We start from the raw sequence: 14,868 nt of genomic DNA, 5'->3' as shown, positions 1-14,868 counted from the left end.
GGGTTCATTTTCACCTAAATTCCCTTGTCCAAATTTGCTACATAAACTAAGAAAATGCATAACGTAAAAACGTTTACTGACCTTTCTGGCAATGCCTGCCATCATACCCTAGGGGACAGTCACACTCATAATCGTCCCACCTCGGTCTGCATGTTCCACCATTGGCACATGGATTTTGGACACATGGGTGGACAGAGTTTGCTACATTTACACCATCAGCAGAGGCGCTGGTTACTGGGAGGGTGCGATCATTTAGTGACAACTGGGAACATGAGCAAAATAAAGAGAATGAAAGGAAGAACAACAGTTGTCCTTAGAAATGCCACAGCGTGTCCGTCTTTCTTACTGTACCTTTTGAACTACTCCAGTGAAGGGTTTTGTTACGCCTGCCCTCTTCTTTGTTTTTTCATATTCAGGCACACCTCCGATATAAAGAGAAGAACTGCAGCTGATCTGAGTGAATGCTCCCTGGAAAGAAAGAAAACAAGGTGTGACAGTTTATTAGCTTTTATGTAGCTTGGACACAATGTAAGGCGTCAAACTTTAGAATTAGTGTTACAATGTTTTTTTTTTTTACAATTTAATATTAGATTATTAACAACAACAAACTGAAGTGACTGACACATTTGAATGTGTTTCTTTTATATGGTTTCTTGATAAAAGCAGAAGGCTATCAAGTTGGGGTTACATTTTTAATCCATGGCAAGGTGAAGACATTTGTCTCAACTGTCTGAAAGAACTACTGTACTGTATGTATATATATATTACATACATATGTATGTATATACCTACGCATGTACATATATATTTATTAATGTACTTATTTATAAACACATATATACAGTACATATATAAACACACACATATTTTATAATATAAACATATGTATAAATATATAAATGTGAATACAATCATACATATGAATTATATATACTGTATATATAAACATACAAATATATTTAATGACAATTTGTAGGCAAAGCAAATATAACAAGAATTGCTTCAATTGAACTGTTGGTGGAAACATCATTATTTAATACCGTTGATGCTATCTTTTCTGACATAAAAAACTCAATTTTTTTTACATAATATGCATTCATGCAAAGGTACCTCAGCAATCCCCTCCTTTGGCCTTTGACTGTCCACCTGCAGGATGCCACTCTTCGCTGTGCGGGACACCTTCAACTCATGCCATGCGTTCAGACTGATCGGCTCCTCACTCCTGCGGCAGAGATCATCATATGTAACGAGTGATGTATGTAAGATGAAATATAGGAAACAACAAAGACAATAAGAATGGAGCTGCCCCACCACCTTATGACAGCTCCTCCAGAGCCACAGTCAAATCTGAACTCTACATATCTGTCCACCAGGTTTATAGCCAGAAAGTCTCCACTGCCTGCATCGTCACTGTACAGCAGCATCCCATCGGGAGTTGAGGGCCAAAACGTCAACTCAAACTCAGTGAAAGACAGATAACTTTGAGGGGCCAGGGGCCAGGGGATGACAGCGTATGAAAAAACTGACTCATTGAAGAGTGGTGAAGACAGTGAGAAACCTGGTGAGAGGAGAAACATTCATATTTTATTTACTGTCATTCTGAACATGTCAGCCCGTGAGATCTTTATGACAAACAGGAACCTAAAAAGTAAAATGTTATGAAATATTCTGGTGAAAGGATAATTTATCATCATTTAAATCAGTTTGCTTTATTTATTTAGTTATTTTTGCATTATTTCAACAGCAGTACTTTCAAAAGTTCTATGCCAGATAAACTGAAGCAGGTGGAAATTCTACTTTTTGCTTTGGCTGAACAATAATAATTATCTCATGAAATGAACAGCTGCCTGTTGTTTGTGTAGAAGTGAAAAGACAGTAAACACAGTCGACTTACTCTCTTCACAAAGAGCTCCCCTGAAGCCCAGTGGGCACAGGCAGATGTAGCCGTCAGCACGGTTTGCAAAGCAGACGCCACCATTGGAACAGCTGACCTGGTCACACACGCTGTAACTGCAGTCACCTGTCACACGGGGGTGAAGAGATTTGAGATAATCATGTCAGGTGAAAAAGACCCCTGAAATTTGGAACTGAGAAGAATATTCTAATCAAGAATATTTGAAAAATATAAATAATTTAAATGCTAATACAAGAATACAAAAATAATTGTAATTTCATACAAAGACAAAACATGGATGTCTCCTCACCAATATCAGCTCCACTTAGTGCTCTGCCCAGAGGCCAGGGTCTGACGTCTGTGGCCTTGTTGTTGATGGTCAGACTTTGAATGCAGCCAACAAAGCCATAATTTGTCCCTGTGGGACGTACAAGCCAGTAAGCATTTGGGGATCCCCCCACATACAAGGGTGAGCGGAAAGTGATTTTTGTGTACTGGCCCTGAAACAGCAAGAGGAAATGGTACCTCCTTTATAACTGCAGCAAATCTCCACAGCCTTAGAAAAGCAGTGTTATTAATAAGTAAATAATTATTAACAAGGGCTGAGATATTTGAAAGCTGCTGAAAGCAGTTTGTAAATGAGATTTGACATTTTTGTTTTGACATCTGTCCTTTTTACCTTTGACCGTCCGGATATGGGGGTGTCGTTGTCCACGCGTAGCCAACCACTCATGCCGTCCCTGAAGACAGTCACTGTGTGCCACTGACCGAGAACTACATGACTCTCACTGACAATCTGAGCTGCTCCTGTGCCACAGTTAAATCTGCAGAGACCACATTTATTAAACATTACATCGACGTAGTGTAACATATTAATTACACTCTATGCCAGGCATGGCAAAACTATAGACAGGGGGCCAGATGTGGCAGGTTTGGCATTTTAATTCGGCCCGCCTAACTTGTCTTAAAGCAGTAATTTATATTATGATTATACTTCTGCCTTTTTACTGCATTGCCCACATTATCACAATAGATGGAGTAGAAAAGGTTAAAAGCAGTTTAGCTTTTTAGCCTTTATGCATGACTTACAAGTCATTTATCTTAGTGCACACGCACGCTCTATCTTTCCCGGCACCCTGTCAAAAAGTTTGCCCGTGCCTGGTCTATGCCATAGATGATCATGTTTGAACAACCCTGCACCCTCACCCCAGGCAGAGTAGAAATTCATCGGGATGCTAACAGTAGGTCCCTAAACGTGTACATTTTTGCCTCTTTAATGCCCTTTTTTTACTTTCTGTGATGATTTATCCTAATATAATTATGATTAGTTGCGCTTTGGCCTAGGGGCAATGTCTCTGTCATTGGTGTGGAACCCCAGGGTTAACCTCCTGTGCAAGATCGAATCTTGGTTAGGGCGGTTGGTACCTTCCAGTGGACTCACCACCCTCAGGAAGGTTCGCGGGGTTGGTACGGTGCAGTGTGATTTGGGTGGCGAATTCTGCCCCCGCGACCCGGTAACGGATAAGCGGATGAAAATGGATGGATGGATGGATGGTTAATTGTGATTATTTACAACCATGATTAATCCATAGCGACCCTGTGATTAATCTAGTAACATTTTTATGTCAAGATGCTCAGCCTCAAAAATCACTATCACCTTTATCCTCTGGTCAATCACCACTTCTGTAAACTGCATTTCCTCCTAACACATGGGGATTAAGTTTGCTGACTGTTATCATAATAAATTGTGCCATTCCAGCCAGCTGATGAAACTGGACATTGAACCTTTTCTCTTTTCAGGTGAGTGGATGACCTACAGCAGGGGAGTCATACATATGGCCTATAGGCGAGGACTGGCCAGTTAGTTTAATCTGGCCTGCCTGATGAATTTTGAAAGTAAAAAATATTCCTAATAAAATGTTGTCCCTTAATTGACCAGGACCGGCACACTATATTAATTAGAGTAGAGGGGAGCAATGTTTTAATCAGAGGAGAATAGACACAACCCTGGCACTCAGGCTGAACAGCAGGTGGTACCAAAGAGTTTAGCGCTTGATAGAATCCTATTGTTCTTGCAATGCCATAATTTATAAAAAGTGAAATACTATGTTTTTCAGTTTAGTAGTAATTATGTCATGATTGTACTGGTCCCAACCCACTTGACATCTAATTAGGCTGTATATGGCCCCTGAACAAAAATTTGTTTGACATCTCTGAACTACAGGATTCTTTGTTATTTCTTTTTGTCAACAATAAAATGTATACAATTACAGTACAATTACCAACTAAAAGGTGTTAAATAAAAACAAGTCCACCAGTTTGGTATTACTCATATTACAGGAAGTGTCCACCATAAAGAAAACAGCATTTCATTATAATTGCTTTGTATTGACTGTCATTTCATTTAACAAAACTATGTTTTATAGTTACAGGGTATGCTGAAAGAACTCTTATCAATTGTTCTGCTTTAAATTTAAACCAAGTAAAGTAGAAGTGAGAGAAGCAGGAAATGAGAGATGCTAATCTCCTCACCTGTAGTGAAGTTTGCTCCTCACCAGGGCCAAAGACGTAAAGTCTCCACGTCCGTGTTCATTTTCCCCACAGTAAAACAGCAGACCATCCTCAGAGTCAGCCTGAGATGCACAGTTTAAAAGAAAACTCTCTATTAATATCAAGTAGTATAAAATACTACTTGTATACGGTGTATCACTGTAAAGGCAGTATTTTGTTTTACTTTGATCTCCAAAGTTATCTGAAAGCTCTGGTAGGAATTTTTCAAGGGTTCAAAGGTCATGTGAGAGTAGCCATAGAACCTTGGAAACTTGACTGCCATCACTGGGGAGTAAAGGGATAAAACCACAGTACATTTGTGGTCACAGAGCTGACATTTTAAAGCACTGCCAGGAAGACATCGATCAACTCTTATCTCACCCTCAGAGCAAGTGTCTCCCGTTCGCCCGAGGTTACAGTGGCAGCGTGAGCCTCCCGTGTCGTGATCACCGAGGCAGAAGCTGTTGGGGGGGCACACAGTATCATCACAGGTCAGGTCGTAGATGCGGGGCACATCACCTTTCCAAGGTGACTTGGTTGGGGTGGTGGTGGTAGTAGGCAAAGTAATTCTAAGTCACATTTACCAAGAAAAAGAGTTAGTAGATCAACTATAATATATTCTGATTTAAATATCATCCATTGCATTATATTCCAAGGTCCCTGGTTTTTCATAAAAGCCACATTGGCTTTTAAAAAAGGTTTCCTAAGATGGAAATAAAATTACAGCAGAAGCTAAATATTCATTTGAATGGTGGTTACAGAACCACGCATATTAGACACCCGTAATGACATGCTGTACATCACAGCCAGACTGACAGAGAGCTTAAATTATGTGACATTTCACTGCTCCGATCATAATCTTTTAGTATGTGAAGAGCTGTGAAAGGAAAAGTGTAGAGAAGCAGGGAAACAACATTAACAACAAGAACTAAAGGAGCACAAAAAAGAAAATGTATTTTGTTGAAAATTGTTTACATAACTGACCTTGTTTATTCACCAGTGAAAGATCATGAATTTACTATTGGTGGTGTAAATCAACTCTGACCTGTTGTAGCCCTAAACCCTTTATCACCATCGGGGTATAATTTACCTGGTGGTAGTGAGAGGGGCACTAGTCGTGGTGTCTGGTGTTGTAATGGACTCTGAAGATGTAGAGAAGATCAGATCTTTCAAGTCCTGTAGAACAGACGTTGTGGTCGTTGTGTGGGACAGAGTTGGGGCAGCAGAGCTGGGGGGCGGCATAGTGTTCGTACGATAAATAACATTTGGAGCAGATAGTGAATCCGAATGAGAACGGTGTGAAGATTTCTCGTTGCTTGGACCATTACCGGAGAATGGACTCATCTAAGGAAGCAGAGAAATAAAGAATATTATAATACAGTATAACAAACTATTGGATATGTTTGAAAATAATTAGTGATAAAGAGTAATTAGAATAAAGAGTGTCAGTTTTTTGTATGAACAAATATCTGGAGTAACTATCCAACTATCATTTTACATTAATACTGACCTCTGCCATGTAAATATCATAATCTGAATCATCAATATCGAAGCCATCTTCATCTCTGACTTCAGAGTTTGTGATGTACAGGCCATAATCCCCACTGCTGACCTCTGAGGTGCCTGTTGTTAATGTGAAAAGACAAATCACGATGAGAAATGAGCAGGTTATTACCCATGATGCATCGCACCATCGGCCGTGTTGTGTAGCAAAAGACACGAACAGGTAGGCGTAAACAATCGATAATGACAACAAAAGAATATTAAATTGCCGGAGGGAGATCAGATGAAATTGTTGTATAGAGATTCACAAGACACAATTACAAAGGCAAGATACTTGACAAGTTGAAAATAATTGATGGAAAAGACCCATACGATTTTTTCCAAAATCACCAAAAAAATGTACTTTTTACTTTCTACATCAAAAAATAATTTGATTGTACATGTACATAGAACATATTGATAATATTATGGACCATGGTCAGCTGAGGAGTTACGCATTGTGTACATTTGTCATGTATGCAAAGTACATTGTGATATATTTTAATTTTATTGATATTGAACGTATAAATTAAATAAAAGTATAATGTAATTACCCGAAATAAAGTGTTCAGAACAGACTTTGTAATGCCTTTAGCTTGGATCTGGGTTGAAATTAGCACAGTTAATACGTGAAAACCATAGCATCCTTCTTTCTGTCGAAATATCCTCTGTGAGCTTCCCTCAGTGACAAAACGCTTTATGTCAAAAAACTTAATCTTGCAATCTTCATTCTCAGATCGATTGGTAAAACCCTACACAACAAAGGTATTTACCATTATCTGTGTTCTTTTGTGTATTTAATATCTATCTATATGCTCTGTTGCCACACAAGATGGCAGACGGAACTATGGGTAGTAACGTGACATCATCGAAAAACTATCTATTTAAATATGTGCTGTAATATGTACAAATAAAGTTCCTAAGTACTCACAGACCAAATATGCATGTTTAAACGTGCACATACATACATTATTTTTAGCCATCTCTCCAGGAACTCTCTCCTTGTCTGTCTCAGGCTGAGACTTGTGACCAGTAATCATTTGGTTCTATAAATGTATTAGTCCAGAAATGCACTGCAATCTCACACACAAACCTGTGCAAATGTTCTGTAGTGTAGTGTAGTTACTATGATTACAGTAGCTCTCCCTAACTGCATCAAAAACAAAAAGAAAAAAAAACGTTTTGACTTTGCTGCTACTAATACTTTGACAGGTGTTGTCCCATATTCAAGCACATGTATTAGACACAAAATGACAGGTGTCAAAACTCCAATGTCAAAGCCATCAGAATTCATATCTTAGTTGGTGTTAACGTGCGGAATCATAACGATGGGCAGTGTTTTAGAAATATCTCGAGCGGAGATCATTTCTAAAAAATAATTAAAACAGTCATGTGAGTCATGTAAACAGTCATACAGTATAACCATGAGCTGAATAAAACTGTCTGGAATTTTTTCTGTTTCACAAAGTTATTTTCCCAAGCCCATATTTTGGGTTAGAGCTGGTCTTCTATGATATATGGTTTGATGACTGTTGCAGTGTCTGAAGGACAGGAGACTGAGATGGAAGATGTTGATGTTGATTTTCATAGGGACTATCAAGGACGAACAGGATTAGAAAGGAGCAGTTCAGAGTGACAACTAAGGTTGAGCAGTTTGAAGGAGAGGATGTTGGAGATAGAGCAGCTCTGACAGTGGGTGAAGAAGAATGACACCAGTATAGATTTATTGTATAAAGAAAGAGGCCAATGGAGATGGTTGGCATACGTTCAATCTGCAAGTCTAGTTGCTCAATTTTGACTGTTCATTGAGATCAGATTCTTGACACGACTGCTGCCATTATAGTTAAATGTGAATGACAGCAGTTTTCAGTGTGAACAGTCTACAGCCCCAGAAGAAAACGTGACATTACACACTATTTTAAAAAAAAGTAAATAGTTAATACGGATGCCCCCCATGTCGTCTTTCCCATCTGATTTTTTAAGTTATGGCTGTCATTGAAAAAAGGTATGGGCCCCTTTTCCCTATGTTGTGATCTTAGTCTAAAAATAATTTGGCTGAGGCCAATTGTAGCGTCCCCTTTATGAAGCAGGCACAAGAGGAAGAAAGTGTTGGCCATGTACAGTAACATTTTAAGTAAAATAATAAAAGATAATTATAAAACCAAATGACGTGATCCATAGTACATTCAAAACTCTATAATCCATCTTTATGTAGCAACACTAAGGTAAAATAACGATAGAAAAATACAATATTCAAATGTCTGTAGGGGAATTTTTAATTCATGTTTAATGAAACTGTTTATAGCACTTTTCATGGCTTCATGGCTGTCGAAATGTAACTGCAGTGTTTCCACAGTAACAGCAGTATCTATAGTGTGTTAATGAATAAAACCGTAAATGTTCTGTTGTGATTTCACTCTGCATGAGTTCAGGAATGCAAACAGTAAAAAAAAAAGTGCTGTGTTTACTTTGCGGATGTATAGTTCAAACTTCTTCAGGTTGTGCCAAAACAGACCATAATTTGGATTCAGATGTGGTATTACCCAAAGTGTGTACAGGATTGTTGATGTAGCTGGGTGGGCTGACTCCATGCACGTTGACAGCCCTGACAACAAACTGGTATTCAGTTTCTGGTAATAACCCCTTCAGCACCATGGAGTTGGTTTCGATGGGCTCACGGATGTACGTCCACTCGGTGTCCATTTCAGGCCTGAGAAGAAGAAAAAAAATATTAATAAAAGGTTGTCAGTAATTATGCATTAAACCTATATATATATATATATATATATATATATATATTTACTTTGCCCTATAAATAATTAAACATAGCTAAACGAGGAGCTCCTGAACTTTTTCTCTTTGGTTGCCATTTTCCACTTCCATCCAAAGCAGTTATATCTAAGAGCTGATTGCTGACGCCTGAGGCTACAGTTATACGCTGCTCACACTCATCCTCTGATCCTCAAAGACTTTCTCAGTAAGACCCACTTTGATGTATAAGAAGAAGAGATCCGTCTCTAAGAGAGTCCTTTGTTTAAAAAAATGCCTCAATAGGCCAGAGGCAAATACACCAGAAATAATAGCTGTTGGAAAGTGTCCTTAACATGTCTTTAAATTGTCAAATACTGTATGTACTGTTTTTATTTAGATTTACCTTAGAATCACCTGTTAATCACAGATAATTCGATAAGTTTTTCTCCACATAAATTCCCCTTAATATTAAGCTAGGCTTAGTCGAATTGTTTTAGCCTAGCTTTCAGGCTCAAGTTGCCACACCTAGCTAACCGAGTCTATCTACTAAATCAAGACCTGAAATGTCTCTTTTCATTGTCAACAATTTAAAAAATGTTTCCATTATGTGTGTGTGTGTGTATGTAGCTAACTGCAGCCTGTTAGACCCTTTCCATTGTTACCATGTTGTAGTTGTTTGTACTAGCTAACATCTACATATAGTAGCAGTGTTGCTACCCACCAATTTAGGAAATTATTGTTTTGTTTTTTTACTTCTTTTTCCCATTGAATATATAGTGAAATGACTTTTTTCCATTTATATATCTATCTCATATCATTACATGTTTTTTTCTAGAATGTATGGAATTGTTTCATCTTAATTTAATTTACATTGATATTTAAAGAAAAGATGGTCTTGAATAAACACATTTTATTTCATGACTTTTTACTTCTCTTGGATTAAAGTATATTTTCATAGTAAAAAGTTCTCCTTGGTTAGTATTTGCCAATCATTTTTAAATTGATGTTTAAATTTGATCCATGAATTACTTGAGGTGGTGACCTATGAAAGTGTTTATGTTCAATGCAGGAATATGTGTCTATGCAGCAACGGTTAAAAAATGATCAGTGATTTCTGAGTGACACGAGTTTTAATGAATGCAAAGTTTCATCGATTGGGTTTCTGGAGGCTGATCAATCATTCATTACTGACCTGATGTAAGCCACCAGGAAGTGAAGGACAGATGAGCTTCCCTCACTCTCTCCAGGCTGCCATGACAACGCCAGCTCTGTGTCAGATACCGCCATGACAACAGGCTGAGACGGAGGGGATGGTGGCATACACATCTCTGATGGAGTAGTGCATTTAGAGAAACTGAAGACAATCACATATATGTATTAACGTTGCATTGATAACTTTTATTTTACATATCGTCACCATGTGGAGCAGTGCTGATGTCCCTGGGCATGCTTGGTCTTCCCTCCCCTGCCCAGCCGTATGCTCCAACACTGACTCTGTACTTAGTGTTCACCTTTAGGTTTCCAATGTCCACATCCTTCAGATTCAATTATATGGCACCAATTAAAGACACAAAGCAAAGTGGAAAAAAATGGCAGAAACACATTGCTGTAACGCTGTAAGGGCTGAGGAGGGAATTGATTGAAAACTAAAAGGCAGAGTGTGTGAAATGTAGTGGAAATGTCTACAGCGTTTTTGTCACCAAAATGGGCCAGGTGGCACTCACAAAGCTGGCTTGTCCCTCAAACTGTCCCTTTGACAAAAGGAAAAAAAATGTTTACATTAATGTTTCTCTCACAACATAGCAATAATTTATTGTAAGGTACCTACCAAAAAGTAAAAATGCTGTTTGTTGTTATTTCTCACTGGGTTGTCAGAATCTGATTTACTTTTAATTGGTTAGGTTTTTTGAGGTCCATCCATCTTTAACCACTCTTATACTTTTCTCTCATTCACTAAAATTGTGTTTGTACAACTCTGGCCTACTATGTTAAACTTTGTTTAAAAAGTAGATGATTTTTTATGTATGGTTTTATATATTTTATACTCACAGTAGTCAGTATGTCCAAGCCAAGAGGCACCTCCCACAAATGTGCAGATCCCAGTGGATGACCGTTCCTGATCTCAGTGTAGAAAACCTGAAATTCATCCCATTGTCAAAACAACAGAGCAATAAAAGTCTTGGCCTAACGCTAACATAAAATATCTAAACGACAGTTCTAAGTTTTACTCAAATGTTAGACCAAAGAACCATTTCATTCAACACTTACACTTATTCACTGACTGAACTTTGATATACAGTCTAAAAAAATAGTTTTTTCCTGGTTTATTTATACTACTCAATGTTATATATAGAAACCGACCATGTACTATAGACTGCCACAGTGACTGTTTACATGAACACACTGTCTCTGAGGCTTGAGGAAGGCAACGGTCGACTAATCCTCTTAGTGCAAGCATATGGTCAAAAGACGTGCACGCCCAATTCACAAAGTAAGGAGACAAGAATCTCAGGTAGGAAGAAGGAAAGAAAGGAAACAGAAACATACAACACACAAACAAGAAGAAAATGTGACTGTGTAAATGTTACCTTTGCTTTCCAATAATGAATAATAAAAAATAAAGGAAAATTCAGTTCCCACTCAGTTTTACAGCTAAAAGCTAAGTTCTTAAGATATTCCTTAAAAGATAGTCAGTACTTGTGATCACTTAAAAAAATACAACACCACAAATTTCAGATGCGTGAGTCATGAAGAAGGTACTTAAAAACTCAAAATATCCACTTAGCCCCAGATGTTATCAAGGCTGTCTGGTACATGGTCAGGTGGCTTGAAAGGTACTTTAAAAGCAGAAGAAAGCATTTTTGTTCTGTTTTGTGTGCAACGGACAACTGCAATTTTTTTTTTGATGATAAATCGTCACTACGACAATTTGAAAATGAACACTGCATGACACAAATTTGTCTTTCAGAACCCCAAAATTTAGATTTTTTTGGTGGTAAAATAGGACAAATAAAAATGTACAAAATGGTGACAAAATAGCTGTCAGTGTCTCATACAGTAGTGGAGGTAAGTTGTTTCTTGTCCACTGTTGTGCATATATGCCAGAGACTTGATTTTGCTTGTGTGTTAATTATTACAGCAGCACTATGTTCAGAGCTTAGAATCAAATTAACTTCAGCAAAAGGTCTTCAATCTTGTTTGGTTTTATTTATAATGTTAAATCTCTACAATTACCTTATACCCACTAATGGTACTGACATGTCGCCGGGGCATCTTCCACTGAACCCTGAAGGCTGTGCAGTTAAGTGTTTCCAGCTGGATGTCCAACGGAGGACTCAAACGATCTGATTTGAAACAAAATAATTAAATCACCAAAGAGAAAACAAAATGTGAAAATAGTGAATTAAAAGGGCATTTTGGAGGAAAGCGAGTGTCAACGTGTGTCATAAATACAGAAAACAGAAAACCTGTGGTTTCTCATCTCGACTGTTATCGTCTTTGGACTTTGGCTCTGTAGTGGAAAAGAATAAATGAAACAAGCTGACATAATTGGCAAAGTGCTGGTACTTTGCCAATTATGTGAGCTTGTTTCGCTTATTGACTATGTTTTGTCTTCGAACCAGCGTCAATTTATTTGGGTACATTAGCACATGGTCCAAGTAACAGGTGTTAATGATTATAATTTTTTCCCTATCTGTAATAGTGTTTTTCTACTATTCCAGGGGAAGACTACTAAGTTGATCTGTTTACTAGTTCAATCAATAAACTAATTCAAGCCCGTTTCTTTGGTATCCTCCAACGGACTAGTAATACTGCTCCATCATTGAAGGATCATTACATTTTCAAAACAAAAAATCTTTTCAACTTTATTCTGCTAGTATTAGAGTCTATATCGCTTTTATCGCTGTGTCCTAATGTGGCCCAATACCAAGGAGTTGGGGACCCTTGCATTACATTATTTGTATTGAACATTCTTAAATTAACTTATGGTGTAATTTAACTGCAAGTGAATGTTTTTGTCTCTACTGTATATGTGACCCTCTAAGTCACTGCCTGTACAGCAGAAGAAAAATAAATGAACTACCCCAAGAGACAATACTCACCATTAGATCTTCAACAAAACACAATGTGAATAATGTCGATATGATCCTATTCAAAGGAAACTGTATTAGAGTGTAACTGTAAACAGACATTGAAAATAAGCCAGGTATAAAAATAAAACAACTAAAATACTAACTAAAAAAATACTGAAAAAATAATGCTGTATATTTCATGTCTGTAGTAACAACATCTCATTTGGAACTTATTCAAGACATGACTCAAGCAAACAGTGACGGATTCCACTCTACTCATATCTGAAGGTCCTGAAAAATGTCTTGTGAACAATGCATGTAAATTGATTCACAGTATTCCCAGGACTACTGTTGAGTGTCAAAAACACCTTTTTAAAAAATATATGCAGTCATCTATTAATTGTTCATAAACATAAACATTAGAGTTGTCAGCTTAAAATGACCAAGCCAGACATAGGGTGAAATATGACTAATGGTAAGCAAAAAATATATATCAAGTGGCCAAACGACTACATGCCCAAAAACATTTTAATCAGATTTGAAGGAAACATTGTCAAAACACAAAGCAGTGCAACAGGTTTTGAAGCATTTAGAAGCACTTAGGCTTTTGTTATTTTCAATTTTGCTTTCAACTTGTCTAGCAACTGTGTGTCTTTCTCTCATTAGTTATTAGGGTAAATATCAGAGAAATTACAAATTAAAGTTTCCACAAATACATCACATAACGTGTTAAATTGTCACAGGTTTAAAAGCAAAATCAAAAATGAAAAAATAAAGCTAGAAATTGTGTTAGGTAGGTTAAAGTCAGAAATAAGCATATCAAAGACCTAAACAATAATTAAATGCTGACCCCAGAATTGACCCTGTTGTCAGTTTTGCGACCAAATTTGATGTAACATTTTTAAATAGTTTGTCGTTATGACTATAACAAGGGGGGTACTTTAAATAGCACATACATTTGCAGTAAGGCAAATTGATCACACATGTATCATCACGTATAAACTCACCAGATCTTCGAACATTTGTTCCTCTGGCACAGACACAAACGCCGGAAGACCAAATAACCAAGAGCAGAAAATAATGAAGTCTCCTGTCCTGACAGCTGGAGTCCATGTCTTCGTGTTGTCCAGAGTTCCAACGGTCAAATTTTTATCGCATAATTATCGCTATAACATTCTATAACATTTATCCGACTGGACATTAAACTTTTTGTTTGTTATTTTGTTTTTGTTGTTGTTGTTTTTTGTTTGTTTGTTTTTTGGGGGTGGGGGAGTTGTTGTTGTTTGTTTTGTTTTTTCTTAGTGGAAACCGATATATATTTTTTTTTTTTTCGGCGACGCAAATGCCAATCAGAGGCGAACAGAAACCGACCAGGAAGAGCAGGGCAGCTACGACGGTGATTAGATTAGCTCTGCAAAAGATCAGTGGGCTGGACACTGAGGCACGCACGGACTGACACAGTTCCCGCTGCCGAGCCGACATAGAGTGGAGTGGGCTGCCCCCACGGTTCGCACGTAAAAGCGCAAAGACTAACGCGACAGGACGGTGGACACGAGCATGTTTACGCGCGGATCTCGCTGTCGTGTCAGGTTCCCGATGCAAGTCCTGGGAAACAGATTTGTTGGAAACAGAGGAGAGGGAGGGAGGGGGGTATTTAGAGTTAAGAGGATAATGAGCGTCTAATCCGTGCACTGGACACAGATGGAGTCTTTACGCGGAACGGGAGACACTCCAGCAAATGTGCGTGTGTGGGCGTGTGCGTGCGTAACGACTTAGATCAGGGTGTCAATTTGTTCAGGGCCGAGTACAATCACGACATAATTACTTATAAATCAGAATAGGTTCATGTTTCCCATGGAATGAAGTACAAGTATATTAAAAAACATCAATATGTAATGAAATATTAATTTACAAAACATCACGCACAAGGTATTGGTGCAACTTTTTACTTTCAAAGTTCATCAAGTGGGCCAGATTGAAAGGCCTGCAGGCCTTATGTTTGACAGCCCTGTCTTAGATGCTAAAGCAACAAAGCTAAGATCTGAACTAAATATTATC

At 37.9% G+C, this 14,868-nt stretch overlaps 1 protein-coding gene across 1 annotated transcript in view; it reads right to left on the bottom strand.

Annotated features, from left to right (window-relative positions):
* The window catches only part of egflam (EGF-like, fibronectin type III and laminin G domains), a 17,448-nt gene extending 2,839 nt beyond the window's left edge, over positions 1–14,609 (bottom strand). The window contains exons 1-19 of the mRNA XM_008336686.3: positions 13,818–14,609; positions 11,972–12,081; positions 10,787–10,873; positions 10,462–10,488; positions 10,155–10,272; positions 9,930–10,065; positions 8,530–8,696; positions 5,955–6,067; positions 5,535–5,788; positions 4,826–5,013; positions 4,629–4,729; positions 4,427–4,527; positions 2,574–2,718; positions 2,205–2,394; positions 1,895–2,020; positions 1,315–1,558; positions 1,111–1,222; positions 352–468; positions 82–262 (exon numbers count right to left, since the gene is read on the bottom strand). Coding sequence (XP_008334908.1) covers positions 82–262; positions 352–468; positions 1,111–1,222; positions 1,315–1,558; positions 1,895–2,020; positions 2,205–2,394; positions 2,574–2,718; positions 4,427–4,527; positions 4,629–4,729; positions 4,826–5,013; positions 5,535–5,788; positions 5,955–6,067; positions 8,530–8,696; positions 9,930–10,065; positions 10,155–10,272; positions 10,462–10,488; positions 10,787–10,873; positions 11,972–12,081; positions 13,818–13,923 — 2,623 coding nt within the window. The 5' untranslated portion in view covers positions 13,924–14,609. The remainder of the gene's footprint in view (positions 1–81; positions 263–351; positions 469–1,110; positions 1,223–1,314; positions 1,559–1,894; positions 2,021–2,204; positions 2,395–2,573; positions 2,719–4,426; positions 4,528–4,628; positions 4,730–4,825; positions 5,014–5,534; positions 5,789–5,954; positions 6,068–8,529; positions 8,697–9,929; positions 10,066–10,154; positions 10,273–10,461; positions 10,489–10,786; positions 10,874–11,971; positions 12,082–13,817) is intronic.
* Positions 14,610–14,868: the final 259 nt, after the last annotated feature.

This window comes from Cynoglossus semilaevis, chromosome Z (assembly GCF_000523025.1).
Source record: "Cynoglossus semilaevis isolate Cse_v1.0 chromosome Z, Cse_v1.0, whole genome shotgun sequence".
In the NCBI taxonomy this organism is placed as follows: domain Eukaryota; kingdom Metazoa; phylum Chordata; class Actinopteri; order Pleuronectiformes; family Cynoglossidae; genus Cynoglossus; species Cynoglossus semilaevis.
This window is presented reverse-complemented; position numbering and strand designations above follow the sequence as displayed.